Here is a 22,976-nt window from a genome sequence, read left to right on the forward strand (position 1 = left end):
TTAACAAACATATGACCAGTTATGTAATCATCATTCATTGTTACTACCTAACAATTTGAACAAAGGTTCAAACATATTTCCATAAGAAGATCCTCGCAGCTAAGAACACTACTGAAACTAGTAGTTGTAAGTATAACCTGAAAATTTTTTTCAGGTTCTACTTACAACTACTAGTTTCAGTAGTGTTCTTAGCTGCGAGGATCTTCTAATTTCATCTTTCCACCGCAGTGCAAATATGTGAATTTTCATATATCTAAATCTTCATATTTCCATAACTTTTGATAATTACGTAATAGCTATTCAATTGTCATTGCATTGCATCTCCCACTAATTTTTTCTGATTAACATAATACTGAATATTCATTCCAATATATTAATCCTATTAACATTTCATTCTTTATAATAGTAGTATAAATTCGACACATTAGACTTTGTATTGAGCTGTGTTAGTTTTCCGTCGTAGGGGACGATTTAAACGTTGAATATCTTCTTCACTGAGTATCCCTGAAAAGAAAAAAAAGGAAAAAGGATCATCAAAAAGGTAAAAAAACAAGAAACACGATGTAAAATAGAATCATAATTATTTTACAAACTCTTTCACTCCCTCGTTCTAAGTGTTTAGCTGACGCAAAGTGGTTTCGTATTTTTTTTTATATCAATTCTCTGACGAATCGGCACTACCACAATTTTTCTTTTCTTTTGAGCTACCAAAGAAGATCCTCATTAATCGACAAGTTGCGATCACTTATTTTGGTCATGTCGGGTTACCATAGCAACCATGTGCCACCCTTAATTTAAATCCCTTAATATACTAAAGTGTTCGGTACACTACGTGTACCATATGGTCATCAATGTTTTTTCTTTTTTCCTGGCGTTAGTTGGGAACCGATCAACAGTTTTCATTTCATTTCATTCCATTTAATCCTATAGACCATTGTGCCGGAATATACCGCAAAATTTGTTAGGACACTTTGGTTCACAAGGCCTCTTACGGAATTTCGTTTTCTACCCTTCATCATTGGTTTAGAAATCAACCAATCAGATGTGCATAAAAACCACACGTACTGCGCGTTTTCCCGCCATTTTCACCGCCACATTTTATGGGGGGAGGAGGAGGAGGAGGAAGGGTTGTATGAATCTCCTTGTTTTCCATTTCTATGCATTGACCAGAGCGTATATCTGGCTCTAATTCACCAATCCAGGCGTTCATACAGCTCAACTATTAACAAACATCATACTCACCGGCATGGAATACAGGAAGATAACAATGGCGGCCACGATCAGTAGAGTGATAAGTACTCCAATAATGATCCATTTGTAGTTTCTCCATATAATGTACCGTAAAGTCTTCAGAGGGGATGTGAACCACCGAAACGAGGTTGCTGGGCGACTGTGACACGAAGGGAACATAAATTCCAGTTTAACAAAAACTACTCGTACTGATTCAAATACTTCTCCCTTGATGTTCATTCTATAGCGTGAATTTCAGCTGCTACCTACAAATCGAGCCGATGCTTTCCTTCAAAGTTCTGCAACGAACTCTTTGCTGAATATCAACACTGCCAGGCTCTTCATATCACAAACATGAATAGCTCGTTTACTTACTTAGGTTCGTCTAACGTCGGGTTCTGATTTGGTTCATCTCTCCCCTTACCAGCCGGTTTTCCTTCAGCTTCGTCGTGGGTCAACAACTCCAAGGCCATTTCTACTTTACCCTGCAATAAATAGGAAAATAAAAAGCTATCGTTGCTCAAACAATTCATTACAAAACTTAAGCATGTGAATTAGCTAGATCTATTTTATCAGCAAAACTCAGTTAAAGACCAATAACAACAGTAGTCAACAGATAAAAATATGGGTAAATTTTGAGTCAAGAGAAGGGTAGATGCGCAGTTGCTCCGATATTGACATTCATCCGCGCTTTTCCTTGATAACAAAGGACAACGGAATAACAAGCCTCCATTGTAATGGCAAATGGAATATTTTCCTATATCTCCTTGTAAAAATTCCGTCTCCTTTTCTCTTCTTTAACTATTTCAAACCTTAAAGCCAACAAAATCATCAAAATTTAAATTCATCTTTATGATAGAGCAATTTTCAGTTCAGTTTCGAAAGACCAAAACCACAGTACTCACGAAAGCCAATTGGAGCGCAGGTCGACATCAAAGTCAGCCAGTGGGAATTCAAGTTAAAAACAGGCAAATTAGTTTTGAATCTGATTGGATGAGAAGGTGACGCGATTTTTTGGGACCAATCACAGTGCGAAATTGAGCAAAAGCAAAGCAATCATGAATTACTTTCGACACTCAATTGAAAACAGCTCTATGTCCATGATGGCATCTGACGCATAGTACTGCAAGCCAACCGGGAGAAACTGATGAGATGTACTTCCAAATTCTCCTATGTGCGTCAAGTGAAAGGAGACTTTCTCTTTTGACCTTACCGTTAATTGCATCTCTTCGCCTGCCTCCTGAGCCACACAAGGCCACCAACCGTATACTCTCTTCGACTCAAACAAGGACACCGTCTCTACACTGCTGCTGGCTCTTCCTTCCTCGTATGAGGGTATCTGCTGCAGACTACACCTCCTGGCACTCTTGACTGGCTTGGGCATACGGTTCAGATTCAGCTCTAACTGACCTGGAAAGAAAACCACAAGGTTTGGATGAAATATCTCGTTGATCAAAAATCAGGGTTGACCTCCATTATCTCGTATTCAAATTTAACTGCTTTGTCCAATGTCAGTTATTTATCATGTTTCGTTTCCCTTGAAAGTACGAGATATCAAGGTGAAACAACACAACTAACAGCTAGCGCAAACTTGCCCTCATCTCAAGTGAAATTTCCAACAGAAAACGAACAAGAAAGTTAAAATTATCCTCATCAGTAATATCGCAATCTGGAAACTCTTGTGCTTTCAGTCAAACGGCTCAAGGTAAGGTAGATCAATGTCAATATTTAGCAGGATTTTTCCAAGACACCAATTTTAACCTTAAACCCTTTCATTCCCAAGATTTCAAAATCAATTCTCCTTACTTACATACAATTCTCTACATTCATTTCTTACAACGTAAATTCTGAAAACTTTGTTGCTTGGGTTGAGCAGATTTCCAAGACTTTCCAGGAACTGTAATCATTTTCCAGTCCTGGAAATGTCGAAATAAGATTCCAGGACTTTTCAGGTTTTCCAGGACCTGTACGAACCCTGACACACAAAACCCAGAAATGATTCTGGGATCCTAAAACACACAAATAAAACTCACCTAAGAAGTCATCTGCAGAGAACTTGTCATTGTCCCAAATTTGGATGACTAGGCGCGGAGGGACACGTTCTTCTGTTTCGTCTAAACTCCAAAAGTGTTCCTATCAAGATATAATCAAACCAATGCATTTAAATTAGCACCTTTAGTCTGAACATTAACTTTGTTGTAACAGACAAGGAGAATGCAGTAAGCTTCTTATAATAAGCTGAATTCTACACGCATTTTGGTTGGTTCTGACTCATGATCTATTAGGGGACAGACGCATAGATGACACCATCAGCAACATTTTCCTCTTTTTTAATCACAGAAAACAATTAGATTCCATGTTGCGGTGGGCTCGTATAATAATAGATCACAGAAGACGCCCACATGTGGAAAAAAACTGAACAGACGCACATGGAATCTATTTGTTGAATTTATGACAAGAAGAGGCCAGTATTACCTTCTTTCTAACAACCAGGACTTTCTCCGCAGCGAGGAACATGAATGGGAATACAAAACGCCAGTTGAAGTTTCCTTCGCCGTCCAGAGACCTGAGTGATACAGGATGTCATAATAGAGATATTGCATCTACGGATTAACTGTGAATGCTGCAATCGCTTATCGAATCTCAAGGTATTCCTGTACATGTAATGAAATCAGGGCCACTCATTTGAAGGGTATATTTGAACACGCGACAACTCAAACCCTTCACGGCTACAGTAAAATTGCAATTATAATAGAAACTACAGCGCCGGAAAGATGAGACAGGATTGGAAAGCAAGATACCAAATCAAGGTATGTAGGACAGTGTGAAGTGCTAAGAATGGAAAGAATTCTTTGGCAAGATTTTCATCTTCTCCGTCCACTTCAATGTCGTTTCATCCTTCAAATTTGTCACAGGTCCACCTCTCTCATAACAACCCGAATGAATTCACCGCAAGCTTAAGCCCGACAAATCAACGACAAAGTTAGTTACACATAACCCTTTACACCCTAACGTCAATATGCATATTCTCCACACTGTTCTCCATACATTTTTTAAAGTGCTGACAGGGAGAATTTGTTTAACAATCAAGACCTCCTTTAATATGCGATCATTTTGTTTATTCTCGTGACCTTTACAGGTGATTCAAAGTTGGTACTGTAAGGAGAAATAAGATGCTGATCACAATCTACATACCTGTAATGCACATCAGTTTTCTGTGAGTCGTCAATCCCAGCGATCCATCTATTAAACGAAAAGCACAAAACATATTTTCTCGACACTGCAAGAAAGTAATTTCTTAGTCGTGCAAACGAGTTTAATACACATCGCTTTAAAATCAGCCTGAGATATAGCGGGAAAACGACCAGTTTAGGTCTGATATAAAATCTAACTGATTGCTTCGATGGCTCGAGGTATGATTCCTTTACACCCTTCCATCGTTATGCAGATTCTCCACACTGTTCCGTATATATTTCCCAAGTTACTGACAAGGAGAATTTGTTTAACAATCAAGACCTTCCTTGGTTGATGATCAATTCCACTATTCTCATGACCTGATATGTGATGTTGTAAGGAGAAATTAGGCGCTAGTCACTCTTAGAGTCAAAAGGTAAAGCAATTCTTCCTTTTTTTTTTTTCGGTACGTACCCTTTCACGTAAATATCACTCATTTTCTCTCCAGTTATTGATGTTTCGTCCAAGATCACATCACTTGTGTTCCAAATAATTACTCTCAATTCATAGCTGGAAAACGAACGTTAAAAAATACAACCTCTTGAGTCACTCAGTTATAATAAACAGTACCATAGAAAGTAATGCCGGCTCAGGGTAAAGTAAGCTAAAATAGTTATACAAACATCATGCGTAAGGTATGCAGTACCGGGAAGGTTAAGTAAAACAGTTGCAATGTGTGTCTACACTCACTTTCCAGGTTTGCGAGGATTAACATCAAAAGGTGAGCCTGGGATTCCCATATGCTTCGGGAAAATGTCAACCCACATCTGAAGCTTACCCTGAAAGACAAATGTGCCAAGAATTAGAACAACACTTCCCACAGTACTTACCTCTCGGCATCAGCCTTCTCGTCACGTCGGCCAATCAAATCCAAGTTAAGAACCAAGTTATAACTGGCTCCCAGGTTCTTTGCCCGCTTATTACACTTAATCCATTTAACTTCCAGAGGAGATTTATGCATTATACCGCACGCAGGTAGTGAGAACACTAACACTTGTCAAGTAGAAGTTGTTATCTTGATCTAATACAAAATTCTCGAAACGAATTTACAAGGAAATGTGCAGCAGCTAGAGGGGAGAATTAACAATTTCATATCGGGAGTTAAAAAGTTTAACAAGCTTCAGCTTAGCGTTTTGGGATTGTTTACTCTTAATAATAAGACTGGAATAATAAGACTGGACTGTTTTTATTCACAATCATAATGATGACTTGAAACCGTAATATTTATCGTTGTTTTCAAAATTCTGATTTTCTCTCTTATCGACAATTTACCAAAACTGAGAGGGACAGTGAACACGCTGATCAGTCTAAGAAGACAATGGGTGAACCAAGAAGTCAAGCTGAAGTATCGAAGTTAGTACTGAAACTTCTACCAGTGTTTCTAGCAGCCTAACAGCTATCTTCTAACAGGCCAATATACAATGACATACTTTACTTTTATCACTAACAACTGTTCTAGCTATCTAACTAAGGTTCCCCTCCCCCTGTTAAAAGCGACATACTTGTACCTGCTCGATGTTAGGTTGGAGTGAGTTATACAATGCCCTAGTCTCGACGTGTTCAGGTACTACCGGCATGGAGTTTAACACGTGTAATGCCAAGCGCTGGTCAGGTGGACCCAAGTGGGGATGGAACAGCATGCCTTCCTCTGTTGGACAAAACAGGACACGAGGAAGATATTACCCCAACATAAAAAAGTTGATGCCAGAAACATCCTTGTGACGTAAAATGTAAAGCATGCTTAGTCAGGTATAGACTCGAAGTCTGGTTGGGCAACGGAATAGCTTTTAAAAATCGCGCCCCTCAGTCAACAAGTTAGTCCAATCTGGACTTCGTTTTGCTCGAGGCTGTTTTTAATGTGTACATTGAGGATAATAACGTTGCGATGAACCCTTTAAACCCCAACATCAGTTTGCAAATTCTCCACATTGTTCTCTATAAATTTCCTAAGGTGTTGACAAGGAGAATTTGGTTTAAAATCGAAAACTTCTGCAGTTGATGATCATTTCCATTATTCTCATGACCTTAAGGTGTGATTCGAGAGTGATAATGTAAGGAGAAATGAGATGCTAATCACTCTCAGGAGTCAAACGGGTTAAATTCGTTTCTGTGTTCGAGAAACTAAATTGTAAAGCTCTCTGAGAGAAATTCATTTACTATAACAAGAAATTTCTGAATAACTCACCGAACTCCTGCAAATTGTAAACCTTTCCGTCCAGCACCAGCTGCGTGTTCCCAAGGAACTGAGGTTTACCTAAGCTGTTCAGCTCACACCAGTACTCTAAGATCTGACGTGGCGTCTGAGAGTCACGCCACTGGTTTGGACCCGACCTGTCAATCACATAACGAGTCAAACAAGTCATTCTTCTCTCCGGCCTTTTTTGTCGGCAAGGTATACTTTTGTTAAGTGGTAACCAAGAGTACCACGTTTCTTTTGCATCTTTGGTTTCGACCAATGTCGTTGACTGACTTTACGTTAGTCACGCCACTGGTTTGAATCAAAGGTGTTCATTCCAATACAAAATCACATAAATGATACATCAGGATAAGATATGATTAAATATTCCACTCATGCGCAGTCAGGATCTCTTCTGATGGTTCACCTTCTAAACCAGCTGGCACATTAGGATTTTTATCTCTTGGCTCTTTATATACTCACGTGCAATACGTCTGAGGCAATCCGCAAGTGGAACGGAAACGAGACAAGAATCTGTTCTCCAAATCCACTGTAGTCTCACCGATCAGATCGTCTCGGCCGATAACGTCATAGTCCATGACGCTAATGCGCAAGTCCTTGATGATGGGAATGGTGGCGGTCAGTTCAAACATCCTGGTAGTAAACGAGATAGAAATAATACTCTTGTATAAAAATTAGAAGCTATTTAAGTTACTTAAAAAGAGCAAGAAGGATAGAAAAGTTACGCGTGATCGTAATCAATACTAGATGCACAGAACATTTGCGCCAAAGCTATTCCCGGTAGTATTCCGTTCTATTTGTAACATACAAATGGCCCAGCTACGTGGCTAACGAGTACTTTGTATCTCAGGTCGAAATGCTTAACAACGGCCTACCGATCGAATGCTCATAAGATACACAGATTTCTCTTTGTCCCACGCTCTTGACAAATATCTCAACATCTTACTAAACCTGCGCTGTACTTTTATATATCGAGTGTTTATCATAAAAATTACTGCGATTATTTCAGTATCCAAAAAAATAAAAATTCTTTATATCTTAAAAATCCCTTTGAGCTCCCGTTTACATGAATGGGTGTGTCGTTGCTAAGAGGGTCACCCTTGGAGCAAATATCACCCAAGAAGAACGAGTACAGTGTTATCCTTTCGTTTAAGCACGACAGGCAGAATAAAGTTTCAAACCGGTAGAGCAATCCTTCTGCCCGTTCAGTTTTCAGGATTTCAAGGCGATTTTAGGCGGTAAAAAAAAAAAACAAAAAACAAAAAACAAAAAAAAAAACTACCGGGAGTAAGTTTTACCGGTGATCGCCTGTTACACTGCGAGCATGGTGGATGATTTAATACAAACAATAATCCAAGATTTGCCAACTTACTTTCCAAACAAGGGGTTCAGATTGTTTGGTACATAGCTATCCTTGTCAGAGACCTTAGTCTTTCCCAGATGTACGACAAGATAGGGATCAGCCAGGCCACTAGTGTCTTGAGGCTGAAGGTCTAAAGCCTGGCAAAAAAAACAAACAAACAAATAAAACAAACAAAATTTATAGTCGATTGGGCTGTCATTGTGTAAGAGTGTTTACTTCATCAATTTGAGTCGTTAAAGCTAAGGAGGGATTTCACAGCTTCAACTTGATTCATGTCGATCAAATCAGTATTCTATCGCCGACTAAAACAATCATGACCATGACCGTTTGACCAGGAAGAGCGATTGCCATAAATTGAAAACGAGGTGCGAGCTCCACTCCCATGCGGTCCTGCCACGCAGCATTAAAACGCAATGCAAAATATCAGGGCCCAGTTGTTCGTAAGCGGACTAGCGCTTACCCAGGGTTAAATTTTAATCCAGGTTTCTATATTTCTCTGTTCAAAAGCCGTTATGGGATAATTTTCCCAATTTCTTTTAGTGCATTCAATCATTCAATTGTACCAACAAACATGGGATTAACTCAAATATTCTTTTAAACCTTTCAGATATGAAATAAAATTTCACACTAACCCTGGTTTATCTAAACCCAGCTTAGAACAATTGGGGCTAGCTTCGCAAGCCATGGATAAAAACTAATCAAGGAAAAAAACTAATCAAGGAAAAAAACTAAGCCGGAAAAAAACCAAGCGAGGCTGTTATCTTACTCGTATAACGTATACTCTGATGATACACTCCACTGGCTGACTAGGCGGCAGTTTCCGTAGAATCTTGGGCGGCAAAGGAGAGTTCGGGTCACTTGGCAGAGGATAAATTCGAAAAGATCCCTGAAGCAAAGGAAAATAGAAGTTGTAAACTTTTATTTACTAATAAAAAGCAGGGTAAATCTTTCACGCATATGATATAACTAATAATCAAAGTGCTCTGTGAGCAAACTCGTGAATTGACACATGATTTTTTAGATTATGTTTAATGTTATCTGGTTTAGGGAATTTTGTGGTTGATTGTCATATCTAGAGTACGAGCAGTAGTTCAGTGTTCGCTAATGTAGCAAAGAAACAAAGTAACGTTGGGATAAGAAGGCATTACAATTGAAATGATCATGCTATTACATTTGACAAGGTGGATGATGTCATGTGATTTAAACGTCTATCATTTTTGTTTCTGGTTCAAAAGAAAAGGTTGGAAGTAAATGTGGGTGAAAAGTGAAATTTACTGTCTTTCGTTGTAAATATTAGAAAATCAAGGCAATACTGTCTTAATGAAAACATTAACGATTCCCTCTTTATCAAATGAGACAAACGGGAACGAGTTTTGAGTGATATAACTAAGCCAAGCCTGCCACCGTCATTTTGGATCTCCGCCTGGGTAGATTTAGGTCACGTGCTAGGCAACGTATGATCAATAACAAGATAGAATTTCATTTCAGGCCTATTTATCAATTTTGTGGTGTGTAACTTTCGCATTTTAGTACGTTGTTTGTATGTTGAATCTTCAAATTGTCTTGAAACTTAAAAGAAAATTGTTCTTTAAAAATTCACTGAAAATCGGTAGCTAAAATTGTTTGTTTAGGTGTTATCTGATTTTCGTGTTAACTTGTTATTTCGTCAGTCGACGGCATCTTTTGTTGCTTCTCACAGGAAAAACACACGCGACGAAACGTAATGATCAATTTTGTCCTCAATCTCACGCTATAACAGAAAAAGCTTTTGAACATCTGTAAACTCCGAGCGCTTCGCAGTAAGTGATATTTTCAACGAATCTTCGGATTGTTTTCAAGTTCAAGGACTGTAAATTACAATTTTATGAAAAACGAAGGTTGTTCTGTTATTTCAGTGTGAATCCTTGCATGCCTGCCAGTCGCTGGCGCCGCTTGTTGAAACTAAAACGAAAAAAAAAAACTCTTTTAAGATTATCATTGGCTTCTTTTTCACCCCACCACTATTCTTAGCAACAAAGGTCGCCATTTCGTCTGTTTATTGCTCGCCAAAAACTATAAAATGCACTCAAAAGCCTAAAATTTAAAAAAAGTTTACAGGAATCGACCAATCGAGCGAGCGAGCGAGCGAGCGAATGCTATTCCCCACATCGTATCTATAACTCGCTCTTGCGCATGCGCGCAATTCACGAGTTAAAAAGGGATGCCATGCTCATACAAAATCTCACAATGATTCAAATTTTATTCAAAAACTATTCTATTACACTTTTCTTTAAAATCTGTTGTAAGATGCGTGCATCTAGGTATACAAAAAGGTAAAAATAAAGATTCAAAATTATATAGCCATTGCTAAAAACGAATGTTTTACTGATTCTGTTCGGACACAAGGTAAGTGTAGCTGTATGGAGCAATATCACCGAATATCACTCTCAGTTGTCCTACTTATCTCGACCAAAATTTCGAGTCTGGTCCAATATTTTTTACACACAATAGTGTGCAAATCTCATTCGAATCATCGTTAGGTCTCGAAAGAGCGCCTTTTCCCCCTCACTACCCTGCTGAAGAAAGTCCCAGAGAAGCTACATTTCAATCAAGTCTAAAATAGGTAACTTGTTAAAACGACTGACATTTCCACGCAAGTTATGGTTTTCTAGACGGCTAAGCTCGGAAAAGAGGCGGAATGGGGTTCTCTCACTAAATGGAAGGAAATAGAAGGGATGGGGGGGGGGGGGGAAGGGGTAGTTCCGATCAAGATATCTCTAAAGTAATATCGTTGGTGTCAATGGAACCGAGGCTTCTTGTCACTACATACCACCTAACGGCAAAAACATCCAAAACCCCTCTACGATTTATAACAGACACGAGCCAACGGACTTCTTCAATGGACATCACTTGACTATGCGGTAACTTATTGATCCTTTTTGACTAATAATAATTCATTTTTGTATCAACAGAAAATACTGGCCCTCTTTAAGGCTACATTTCCTTCTTATGTGAAACCATTGTGCACCTCACGATTCGTAAGGCTCAACTTTTACCTTAAATTCCCCTACAATTGTCTCCTCCTCTTCAGCTTTGGACTTCACTTTTCCTCGGTGGATGAAAAATGTTTCTACAAAGTCCTGGAAGCCGTTGAATACTTCAACCTTCTCCAGCTCTGTATCGTAGACCTAAAGAAAAACAATCGATAAAGCATTCGAAGGGCTCTAACCACAATTTTCCTCAAATAGTGTAATGAAATCAGTACATTAACGGCTAATTATGTACGTATAATTAGTGTTCATTATGTACGTCACTAATGAGATAAAGAAGTCTTGACTAACTGGAATAAACACAAGATCACACACAGTTCAGTCTGATTGATATCTCCGAAAAACAGGAAAGAGAATAAAACAACCCAAGGAGCACAATACTTCTCAAGCAATGATTACTGACAAAATTCTCGAACATGATTGGTTATCACCAGCCCGATAAATACTAAGAGGACAGTGTACACGTCTTGCTTGTAATTGGACAGTTTAGTAAGACAGCTAGTGCGTAGTGCTTGTGCAACTGGACAGAATGCGCCATGTGCACGCACTGTTGTCGTGCATTTCGACGAGCTGTTATGTCGATGGTTGATTTCTTTCTCATATTTTGCTTAAGTTTTGATGAAATGGTGACAGCTTCTCGACATCTTACCATGATCTTGTCAAATCCTTTTTCAAGATACACACCGGCTTTGTCAACATCACCCACAGAGGCATAAAACTTGGACCACCAATCGATGTCCTCGTCTTGTTGTTCCTAACAAAAGGGGCAATCTTAAATATTTCTTGATAGTTGATAGTAGTTTAAGGATTTAAAACAAGTACTATGTGTACTCTGTATTTCTATGGAGTGTTTCTAGACTAACATCACTTTTAAATAACGAATCGGGCTCTTCAAGGTCATGTCCAAAGCTGGTCCTTTCCGACAAGAGACTGTATTCATTTTTATACTACAATAGAGCAATTTTCAACTCAGTATCAAAAGTAATCCAGGATTGCTTTGGTTTTGCTTTATTTCGATATGGGATTGGTCCAGAAAACTTGCGTCACTTTCTTGACCAACCAGATTCAAAAGTGTGAACAATAGCGACTTGGTCACTCGCTTTTTCCCGCGCTTCAGGCAGTTCGCGTGATTTCACTTCCAGTTCTAATTGGCTCCTTGCGATATTTTCCTGGCTGTTGTGATTGCTTGGGTTTTGGATCGAAAAGCTTTCTAAGGTGAAAAAATCTTACTTTCACTTCTCTGGAAATGCTTTTAACAAGAGTTACTTTACTTACACTTCCTTTCTTCTGCTCCTCCTTGATGTCCATAATGTGAGATGAGCCATGTCTGCCAGACTCACTCTCCGCTAAAAAAATAAGTGTGACAATAAACTAACGAAGTTCAGCTCTAGCATGTCTAATGGTAAATCCACAAAGTAGCACACACGAGTACACTAGATTTCATAGTGCATTTAAGTCTTGGGTATAAAACTACCAACATTCTCTTTCATCGTCCACCTCTTCATCTGTTGGGAGCAATTTATTCTCATTAGCACGGTTAAGGAAGAATCCTAAATCTCAGAGCCTTAAGTTGTTAATCTGGGTCGTTGAAAGTTGTCTGAAGTCCTTTGACTCCTAGTGGTGATTAACGTGTAACTTCTCCTTTCAATATCCATACATCATCCAGCAAACGGGTAATAAGAATACTCAAACTTATCCGGTTGAAGTTTTTAATGTTCATGAAGGAAATGTGTAGCAAGTAGAGGGGAGAATGAACAATCAGATCGAGGGAGTTAATTAATTTTTTTTTGGGGGGGGGGGGGGGTAGTGGGAGAAAGGGTGACCGCGTTGACTGCATTCAGCTTCATTTTTTTACTTCGCTACATTTTCATTTCGGAAACTAAATAGGAAACTAAAATCAAACCCGGAATTCTACAAGAAATCCCAGACTTTGCTAACAAGCTTTCAAGGCATTTACATTCTCTTCACCCATGTCCTTCACAGTATCATCTGTATCCTAAGAGCTCATATCCCCCCTTATCATTAACTGTAACAAAACGAAAGAGTATAGCAATGGCGGCTTGGCACCTATCAACTGACCTATAGGAAGGTCTGCAGGTTCATCCATACTGGCGGGTTCACAACGAAATTTCTTCATGGACTTCATGGAATGAATCCCGACGACGGGTTTGCGGCCGAAAGATCGGTTGTCGTGAACCTTGATATTCATTGGTGGGGTGTACAACTCTTCCTTAGGCAGGTACTGTGAACACAAAAATAACGAGGTGCTGTGAAAAATATGCAACACACGGATTCCGTTCAGTATAATATAAGGTGTCGGATGCTACGCGCTCTTTGATAAAACGTCGCCAATGACGTATCAGAGCATAGACACACTGCTGAAGTCATAACATAAAATATCGTCCTCATGGTGCACAGTTGTGCAGATTTTAGCAAAATCACAGGCATTTATGAAAAAGTTAAGGAGAAGCTGTTGACGAGAAAAAGAGAGAAGAAATTATATAGAAATACGAGAACAACTCCCCGAGTATTTTAGCGCTGAGAGGCAAGTTTGTTATCTGCCTCAATCAACTTTCTTAGTTTCGTCTCTTCAACACGATGACACACACGCCTTTAGCTCGTGTGCACCTTTTTGAAGTCACAGACCAGTCTCATGGCAAACTGCAATCTATAGAAGCCCTTTTCTGCTTTTATTTCGTGTAAAGCAAAACACTTCACACTAGAAATGCACTCACCACGTCGAAGAAGAACAATGGCTGATCAAAATTGGGATTCTTCTGTGTGTTCTTGATGACTGTTGAATGAACAACATGTCCACCGCACTCAAACTCGATGCTGGGTGAAGCTACACTTGCCAGCTGATACCTCTTCATGTTCCGTACGCCCCAGCATAGTACCTGCCAAGGAATCGAATATTGCACAGACCAATCAATAATCAAATAAATCAATGCTCCTTAGATAACCTTGTGAACCTTCAATCCTGGCCAAAAGTTTGGGGACACACCTTTCTCTTGTATTATGAGAAAGTAATGTCCATTTTCCACTCACACAAGCAAACACTCTAAGATTTTGCCCCACACCTCCTGTCTACACCCTCCTCGGGATCTTTAAATTGCGTTTGATTTCGGGCACCCAACACTGTCCGTGGGGAAAGGAAAAAGCAAGGAATCGCAATTTACCCGCAAAAGTGTTCTAAACGGTTTGGCCATGATTTTCACTGGCCGAATAACACGGAGTCTCGCAATGGAAGAGCTCCAAAGGATGAAGTGGATATGAAAGCGAGCTTCGCACTACTGAACACTACTTAAGCAGTAGTGAAAATAAGGCCCTATTTTCGCTACTGCTCAAGTAGTGTTCGTTACTGCGAAGATCGTTTCATATCCACTTCTTAAGCCGCAGTTCACAAACATTATTTTCATATACTCACAGGCATTTAAAGGATAAAGTCATTGAAAGAAAAACTTTTCGAATATTTTTCGAATCTTTCTTTATTTTGAGTCCATCAGGAGAGATTTTAGAAGATAGTCATCTGTCGTATTTCATATGTTAGTCATCGTGGATGTGTTATGACAATGATGTTGGTGTTCGACAGTAATTTACGACATTTTGCTACAATAAGCTCAAGTCTAAGCTGGCTTCTCGATTGAGATATACCTCTATAGCTGTACGCTGCATAACAGGTCTGATTCCATTAGGCACAAGAAACAACGATCCTTTCATCGGTGGAGCAAATGGTAAATCTGCACCTTCGTCCTGGGTAAATGAAATCAGAAGACGAAAATATATCATCTTTCCATTGGTTTCACGTGTATAACAATGTCATTCTCACTGGTCCCGCATGTCTCAACAAAGAGACGAGGTCTAGTCCAACATTTTTGATACACAATAGTGTTCAAAGCTAATTCGAATCAACACAGACAGGTCTCAAAGAGAAGCTTCTCTCCGTTACTAACCAGTGAGGCAAAGCTCCGGACAAGCCACATTTTAATTCAGTCTTAAAGGGTAACTTCAAACAACGACTGATAATCCAAGCAGGGATAGATTTCTAGCCGGCTAAGCTCGTGAAAGAGGCAAAGCACTGACGTGCTAAATGTGGGGTACGGGGGGCTGGGTTTGAGTCAAGACAACTGATATTAAACTCAGTAATGTGACCCAAACTTTTGTTACAAGCAAAACAAAGGGAAGGCGTACCCGCCCAACCAACCCTCATATTTGGCCAATTTGCATGTTGTGCCCTCGACATTGAGCCATACACTAAACTGGACAGTGACGTTTTTGTCGACTTCCATATCTTCGATAAGCACCGTTTGTCAGTGTTCATTTAGGTTGTTCATAAAGTGCTCTTGCATTCTTTTTGTGACAGATAAAAGGCGCTCATAGTATGAGAACTGATTTTGATCATGTGTTTCCTTAACCTTTCGTAAGGATAGAAAATGATTAACACAAAGTAGTACACCACACACAAAAGAGAAAAAAGAGGTAGCTTTTAGTTTCACGCACCAAAAACAGCTCAAAGGCAGCCAGAATCTCGCCAGCTTCCTCTCCGCATCGTGTGACATCATACCACAACAGTCTTGGTGCTGGGGGCCCTTGTCCATTCATCTTCACCAGTGGTTTAATCACACATCGACCCATAAACTCGTCTTGACCCTTCAAGAAGAAACCGAAAAACTCAAAACTAAGTCATCGATCTTATTTTCTCCGCCTCTATAATCAATTTTCTCTGCTTTTAGGCGCATTCGATGACTAAAGAAAATTACAGGCTGTCAAGTCTACTGAAAACTCTTATCAAAAAAGTTCCGGCTAAATTGACCACACCAAAATGTCTACGTATCGTGGAAGGTCCCCTGCATCAGAATAAGGCTAACCTTCCTCGTTACTTTACTTGTGTCGAAAGTAAACTTAGGTTGCATTTGTTTCCAAATAACCAACTCACCACTGGGTCCTTGTCAAACAGCTCGATGATGACTTCCGGTGGGTTATTTGCAACTTTGTCGATACTGCCATAAATCTGAACATTTTCAAATATCAGCGTTTGATCCCACGTAGGACAAATTGTCCGTGTAAGGATTTCTGTCACTTGGCTTTGGGTACCAAATGCAATTCGTGCATAAGGGTCTGAAAAATATATCGTAACGAAAAAAAGAGTTCACATTGCATCACGACGCAGTAGCTACTAAAATGAAAGATAGAGAAACACAGGCTGATTCTTGGGCGAGGTTAGGGAGTTAGACGCAACTGCTTAGCCATTCATCTGAAAATGCAGTTACACGAGCCAGTTTCTTTTAGTCCCAACACGAGTCCAAATGTATTTTGCTTTTTCGGAGTCAGGAATTAATCATCTGTCGACTGATATCTCAGACACGCGTTAAAAACGGACAAAGCCAAAAGAAAGTGGACGAAAAAATTGAAGGGCAAAGCAGGAAGACCTTCATGACAGGAGAGTAGACAGGACTTAAGTGCGAAATAGTTTGAAGTTGATTGGTGAAGGAAAGTCAACTGGTCTGCAAATTGACTTAGCACAGATAAAAATGCATGCAGCGGCGATAAGACTTGAATGGTGTCAAGCCGTAGGGATCTCCTGTTCCACCAAGCACGAGGCTGATAGATACATGTACCAAGTAACAAACCAACACGAGTGCATTTTACCTGAGAAGCCATCGGCATCTGATGCCAATAGATCACGCGCTTGGTAAAGGTAGGCCCTCAGCTGGTACTTGTGCGGCTCTACAAATGAGATTAACGGCTTGGTTAATCCCTTATAAACATCTCATCCTCAGTTGACGAGAAAGGCAATTAAATATCACCATGACGTCCCAAAAGTCACCTGGTCCATGGCCAACAACGACTTTCGGCAAAGAGAATAGTTTATCTTTTTCAAGACTCATCCACCTTATTTCCTTGTAAATTACGGGATGTCAACAAGTCAAGAACTTCTATCATGTCACACTTGTAATTTTAATGTGTTTTGTGCATCGGAGGACATACGTTAACTTATGTAGTCATCGAAGCTACAACGAACGTTTTAACCTGAAAAAAAGAAATCTTCTCTGTTGCCTAATGCTGATGGTCTAGTATCAGGGTCAAATATCAAATTTCTTAAAACATTTTCGGACTTTCTACCGAGGAAACTCTACGAATTGCAAACAAGAACCAATTTCCTTACTGTCAAATGTTATGAACATTCTTGGCGCATTCATCATCGTCTCTTGTTCCTTATCCTGTGGGCAAGAAATAAAATTCACTTTAGGATGTAGCCGAGGCCACGATAATACTGAATAGGAAAACAGCCTTGTCGCATAGGAAACCACTCCCTTTAGGGGCGGGAATCTTTCTACAACGGCGACCTCTCAGCGATCCACACAAAATTTTCTCCTCTGTGTCTGAGAATATCTAGTCCTCAAAAACTGAATTTTGTTCAGAACGTGACTTACCAGAAAGGTAAATTATTTAATAGCCTTATTAGTGTTACTAAATGCGACTGAACAGGTACCAACCAAGCAGTGTCCATCTTACATCTCATCGAGTGAGGTGACTCGAACACGAGCAGTAAGGAAGTGACTAAGTGGTAGCCTATGTCACACACTACTTCTGACTGCGCCTTGTGTGACAGAAAAGGCAGTTACACCATCAACGCCAATTTACATTAAAACTCACTCTATCCAGGGAAAAGGCAACAGCTAAGTAGGCCATAATATAAAAAACACAGACTCTTACATCATCACCATCGCCGACATCAATATGGAAGACCGCGGGGGCACTGGGATCCTCTTGCACCATTTTTCTATGCCATCTTCTTCTCCGCACCAGATCCATTTTACGCTCCTTGGCATGAAACTTCATGCTGAACACTGGTGAATACTCCCACCCTTCCTTAGCGAGCTGTTCAGCTCGGATCTACATTGACAAAAGAGAAGCAATCAAACTAGGTTTCTGTCTGTATATAACACTACAACCACACAGTATATCGATGCCTAACAACCAGCAACTATGAGGTCATTGTTTCGTTTGCACTAGCCATGAATGGCCTGGGCGATAACCAGTCTTCAAGTTTAAAGTCATCCTATCACCTGTTCTTGTTCCATTTTAGCATCTGTCACTAACACTCTATTTCTGACCCATCTTCTTCGCCGACACAAGTGGTATGTCTTCTCCACGGGTCCATAACCACCAAATGTGGCTTCCACAGTGTACTCAAAACCTATCAAAAAGATAATTGAAAGAGCAAAGCCAAAGTGTATAAGCTAAAACCTGGCTTTGGTTTTGCTAGGAACGTAAAACCGTGAATTACCATCTTCATCCACGGCTCGGTTTAAGTCGACTGTCCAATCTGAGGTCCACTCCCATTCTTCTGGACACACTAACTCATCCCTGGCTGTCACAGCATCACCACGCTACGAAAGAAATCTTCTTGTAAATAGCAATTAAGAACTTGTACTTCGTAAATAAAAAGAAGGGAACGAATCAAAGGCGTCAAAGTTTTCAATGCACGACATGTGCTTCAAAACTCTCTTAAGAGACGTAAGTGCTCTCTTAGGACTGACATTGCATGCAATCTTCTTCAGCATTACTTCATTACTTGACGCCCCAAGGTATGGCTTTGAAAGGTGATCGTGAAATTCACCTTTCACGCATACACCAAAAACAACGAAACATCGTTGTTGCAATTTGGTCAGCGAGTAACGCAATAACACTTTACAATTTGTATGCTCGCGGTTGGGGGATTATTGAGGACTTTTTTATGGGTGGGGAAGATGGGAGAACCAAACTTGGATTCATAAACAGTTTTTTTCTTTTTCAATTAGATCCGAAATAGGCTGAGATATACTTCAAGAATATTATATTCTAAATTCTAAATAATGAGTCGAAGCATGCGATCATGTCGTTGCAAGACCTTCAGATGGGAGGGGAGGGAGGGAACCTCTCGGTCCATCCCCCTGGACACGCCACCGAAGGTTCAGGTTGCAACAGAACACTTACCACATCCGTCCAGGGCACAGAGGAAGGTCCCCAGCTGCCACCAGGGAGACGAGACTCGTTTTCAAACACATCTTCTAGAAAGCTCTTGTGACCACTGTCTCGGTCATAAGTCATGCTATTAATTTTAAAACAAAGACTATGAGGAAGTAGAACTAAAATCAAACTTCAGGAGACATTCATGGTGACTGTCAAGTTATGACGTCTTTAACAATCAAGAGATTGTCTGTATCTTAGGTACGTGCACGAGAGATAGCGCGCATGTCTCCTCGAGTGCACATTTTAGCTCGGCGTGCGAGCTAGCTGTAGAAAATCCCTTTGGTCTTTAAATTTCAATTTCAATTTCATTTTACAAATTAACCAATCTCTTAAAAGAACTCTAACCTTGACATTGTAAGACTGACGTGGACATTTTTCGCGTACTTTTGTTGTTTGCTTTTACGGAGTATTGTTAGTTGTTATTGAGCTTTCGTTCGCGAATTCTTTTCGTATTCACGCACGGCGCATGTGATTTTACAAATTAGCCAATCTCTAAAAAAAGAACTCTAACCATGACATTATAAGACTGACGAGGACATTTTTCGCGTACTTATGTTGTTTGCTTTTACGGAGTATTGTTAGTTATTTTTGAGCTTTCGTTCGCGAATTTTTTTACTCCTTTGTTTAGAATTTTAAGAAGTTTTGGGGTTTTCATTTTAACCAAACGTTGTGGTTCATTTAAAAACTCTAATACTTATTTTCTACGGACTTTTGACTTGAACCTTATTTTTTCGTAAATGGATTTTTCCCACAGGCCCTTATAATAAGCGCTGTAGGATACGCGTTTCTCCTTTCGCGAAAAGACTGGAGACGAATTGGGGAGAGGGTTACCGGGAGTCTTGCTCTCATTATCAGTGCTAGACCCCTTTTAAACCTCTCGCCGGCTTAACCCTTTAAATCCTGGACGTGATTAGCATGAAACTTCTCTCTACCGTATCCATACATCATTCAGCAAACAGGTGATGAGAATACTCAAAGTTATCAGGCATAAGTTGTTATCTTGATCTAACAGCAAATACTTTAATAGGGAATGTGCAGCAGCTAGAGGGACAAATGAAAAATCACATCTTGGGAGTTAAATGCTTGAGGCGTGAGCTTAAGGCCTTAGACTTTCCCGCGGGCGAAGAAACACTCATGCCGAAGCGCTTTTGATTAGGGCCTGCTCAAAGGCATATTTTTGCCTCGATGAACACTTATACCTCGTACACCGGATAAATTTGATAACTACGTTTTACTTTTTCAAATTTAAACGTTTTGGTGTGAACGAGGCCTGAACCTTTTTAATCATTTCGCATCTCGTTTAGCGTAAATCTTTACCTTAGCTCTGGGTTCACGAACCAGTCTTCTTCAAAGCGCCAGCCGGGAGGAGTGACAAAATACTCCTTATACAATCTTAACTGAAATAAACCGAATTAAATTGTTATCGGGAGGAACAGTTGATCAGATTTTCAGAGCATTTCTGCAGAGTATAAACACCAATAGTCTGCAGACCTAAACTCTTTTCCACGGCCAATTTCATAATCAGAGCTAACTAAAATATGCAATGTAGTTAACTGATTTAAAAATAGGACCTCCTCAAACTTTTTAATGTGTAGTTATCGATTACCGTTTTAAGTAACTTTCTAACTAAATGACTCCATATGAAATCTGAAGCTTCTTTACACATATAAAGTACCAATCTCCTACAGTCACCTTCTGTACGGCAGACCATCGTCACCTCTCTTCTACCTACATATCTGCATATCCTGAGATACTGCACTCATATACCTGCTAAGACTCCAACACACAACTGCCTTAATCTCCCTGATAAAAGTAAATCGGTAAGTTAGGGCATTTCAATCAACAGTCATTACTTGAAATATTCAGTTAGCCATGACATTTCAACGGAGTCATGTAAAAAGTAAATAACCGAGAAATCTCTTTTCCAAATTTCAGTTAACTACCCAATCTACATTAAATCTTCAAAGGGCTGATGAATTTTCCGATAACAGGCTAATTACGCTAAATTCGTTCCGAACGAAGCAACATCTAAAATAAATTACTAGTAAGATTTGAAGCAATGATGAAAATACTTACATCTCCCCGTGCGTTTGACCAAGAAGGCCGAGGAAGTCCCTTGGAGGTCCAAGTACCAAGCACATTCATTTGATTCTCATACTAAATGAGAAGAGGATACAATGGGACAAATATGTATCACATATGTAACTAATCATTTCACACAGTTTGGTACTTTCAACCTTGCCATACAAAGTGACACTTTTTCAAACCATGATTCCATGTTCAGAGCATCAGGTAATGGTAAGAACAAACGTCTAAAACGACTCTTCTCGAATATAGATGTAAAAAATATGTATATAGTTATGAATGCTCAGTGCGCGCTAATCGGACCGAGAACCGACGTGCAAAAAGATCATATTATATCTCTCAGTCAGTATGAGCACTATGATTGGTCGATTTAGCAAGCCGTATTTCACTATAAGGCCCGCTAAACTCAAAAGTTTGTTTGTATTGAAATATTCCCCCTTTATTTAAACTCGTTTTCTCGGTCCCCACTGTTTTTCCGTTCGGATTTATGGCCTGCGCGCTTGGACCATATATCTGAGCGGAAAAAATTGGGTCTATAATTTAAAGTACAGACCTCGAACTCGGTTAATAAGAGGTATCTCTTCTTTAGGGAAAGTTTTAGTTTTAGTCGCCATTTTAGAGAAATGTGGATCAGCTCAATTGCAAAGTAATACAAAAGTCAAGACATGGTGAAAGTGAAAGGCTCCTACCGTCTCTGCGTAGACGCAGAAGTCTCCCTCTGTCTGTTCCCTGTTGGTCCAATCCTCCTGATGTTTCTCGAGCCCCAACCAGACTATCATTCGAACATGGGCAGGGACTTCTGGAAAGTCTTCAAGGTTCATTTGTTTCTTTCCTGGGTACTAATCAGACAGCGAAAGCATCGAAAACAGTTACAGCACGAAGTATGAAGTAATTAATCTTACCATAAAACAAAGACAGTTCATCTCCATAAGATCAAATATTTGACTCAACCCTTGACTTCATTGATACAAGTTACTGCTTTTTAACTTCAATGAATTACAAGTTTGTATTATTCTGTATGGGGTGCTTTTCGGTTGAGTGTCGTTAAACCAAAACTTAAACTGAAGGAAAATATCTCTTAGAGCCAATGAAAACTCAAAACTCAAAGTCAAAGCAAGGCAATTGCCTAAAGTGCGGGAAAACGCGGGTGACCAAATCGTGATTTGTTTCAGTTTTACATCTGATTGGTTGAGAGAGTGGCATAAGTTTTCTGGAGCGACAACAGAGCGAAGTTGAGCTTCACCAATGAACTCCTGGATTATTTTCTCTTCTACGAAAAGTCTAAGAAAGTTTAAGACCTCAGCTAGGAGCAGGCAACGCGACTTGCGGAACACCAGGAAACAGAGGAATCCAGTTGACGCCCTATGTGCTACTTAGCATCTAAAGGACTGATGATGATACATTATCTAACCTTCATGAACATATTGAGGACCTTGCCACAGTTCTGACCACAGGCATCAAACTGAGGTGAGAACAACACCTCATAAGCTGGGATACGGAACGAAGCAATTCGCTTGGTACCACTGATTAGCCATATTACCACATCCGGCATGCTGTTCTGGGGCTAAAGGAAAAACAACCACAAAGATGCGTCAACAACCAAGTATTGTATAACTTATACCAAGTGCAACCCAGTGACTCAAACCATACAATTCACGAGGACACACCTCAACAGAAATATCTTTCAATCTCTGCATGTAACCCTCAATTTCTGCCATGGCTTCAGCAACATCCGTCGCACTTTCACGTAGCTTGGTTGCCTCCTCCATGATGGCCAGCTGTAACAAACCAGAGGTTGAGCGTAACCCTTTACACCCTAACA

The 22,976-nt window shown here is 39.8% G+C and overlaps 1 protein-coding gene across 4 annotated transcripts in view; it reads right to left on the reverse strand.

The window, feature by feature from the left end:
- Positions 1–263: 263 nt before the first annotated feature.
- Positions 264–22,976, reverse strand: part of LOC113683708 (myoferlin) — a 42,721-nt gene continuing 20,008 nt past the window's right edge. For all 4 annotated transcript variants that reach the window (XM_089197333.1, XM_089197331.1, XM_089197334.1 and 1 more), the window contains 33 exons: positions 22,822–22,932; positions 22,566–22,718; positions 21,844–21,993; positions 21,146–21,226; positions 20,387–20,466; positions 19,034–19,148; positions 18,345–18,447; positions 18,124–18,254; positions 17,771–17,950; positions 17,220–17,274; positions 16,703–16,780; positions 15,990–16,171; positions 15,554–15,703; positions 14,708–14,806; positions 13,789–13,950; positions 13,133–13,295; positions 12,329–12,399; positions 11,703–11,807; positions 11,060–11,191; positions 8,791–8,910; positions 8,034–8,161; positions 7,124–7,294; positions 6,650–6,795; positions 5,973–6,112; positions 5,155–5,243; positions 4,879–4,974; positions 4,426–4,473; positions 3,706–3,796; positions 3,264–3,363; positions 2,444–2,640; positions 1,606–1,715; positions 1,243–1,390; positions 264–504 (listed from right to left, as the gene is read on the reverse strand). In XM_089197333.1, the coding sequence (XP_089053459.1) occupies positions 472–504; positions 1,243–1,390; positions 1,606–1,715; positions 2,444–2,640; positions 3,264–3,363; positions 3,706–3,796; positions 4,426–4,473; positions 4,879–4,974; positions 5,155–5,243; positions 5,973–6,112; positions 6,650–6,795; positions 7,124–7,294; positions 8,034–8,161; positions 8,791–8,910; positions 11,060–11,191; positions 11,703–11,807; positions 12,329–12,399; positions 13,133–13,295; positions 13,789–13,950; positions 14,708–14,806; positions 15,554–15,703; positions 15,990–16,171; positions 16,703–16,780; positions 17,220–17,274; positions 17,771–17,950; positions 18,124–18,254; positions 18,345–18,447; positions 19,034–19,148; positions 20,387–20,466; positions 21,146–21,226; positions 21,844–21,993; positions 22,566–22,718; positions 22,822–22,932 (3,918 nt within the window). In that variant the 3' untranslated portion in view covers positions 264–471. The remainder of the gene's footprint in view (positions 505–1,242; positions 1,391–1,605; positions 1,716–2,443; positions 2,641–3,263; positions 3,364–3,705; positions 3,797–4,425; positions 4,474–4,878; positions 4,975–5,154; positions 5,244–5,972; positions 6,113–6,649; positions 6,796–7,123; positions 7,295–8,033; positions 8,162–8,790; positions 8,911–11,059; positions 11,192–11,702; positions 11,808–12,328; positions 12,400–13,132; positions 13,296–13,788; positions 13,951–14,707; positions 14,807–15,553; positions 15,704–15,989; positions 16,172–16,702; positions 16,781–17,219; positions 17,275–17,770; positions 17,951–18,123; positions 18,255–18,344; positions 18,448–19,033; positions 19,149–20,386; positions 20,467–21,145; positions 21,227–21,843; positions 21,994–22,565; positions 22,719–22,821; positions 22,933–22,976) is intronic.

The sequence above is a fragment of the Pocillopora damicornis genome, chromosome 2 (genome assembly GCF_964200805.1).
Source record: "Pocillopora damicornis chromosome 2, jaPocDami1.2, whole genome shotgun sequence".
Lineage (NCBI taxonomy): Eukaryota > Metazoa > Cnidaria > Anthozoa > Scleractinia > Pocilloporidae > Pocillopora > Pocillopora damicornis.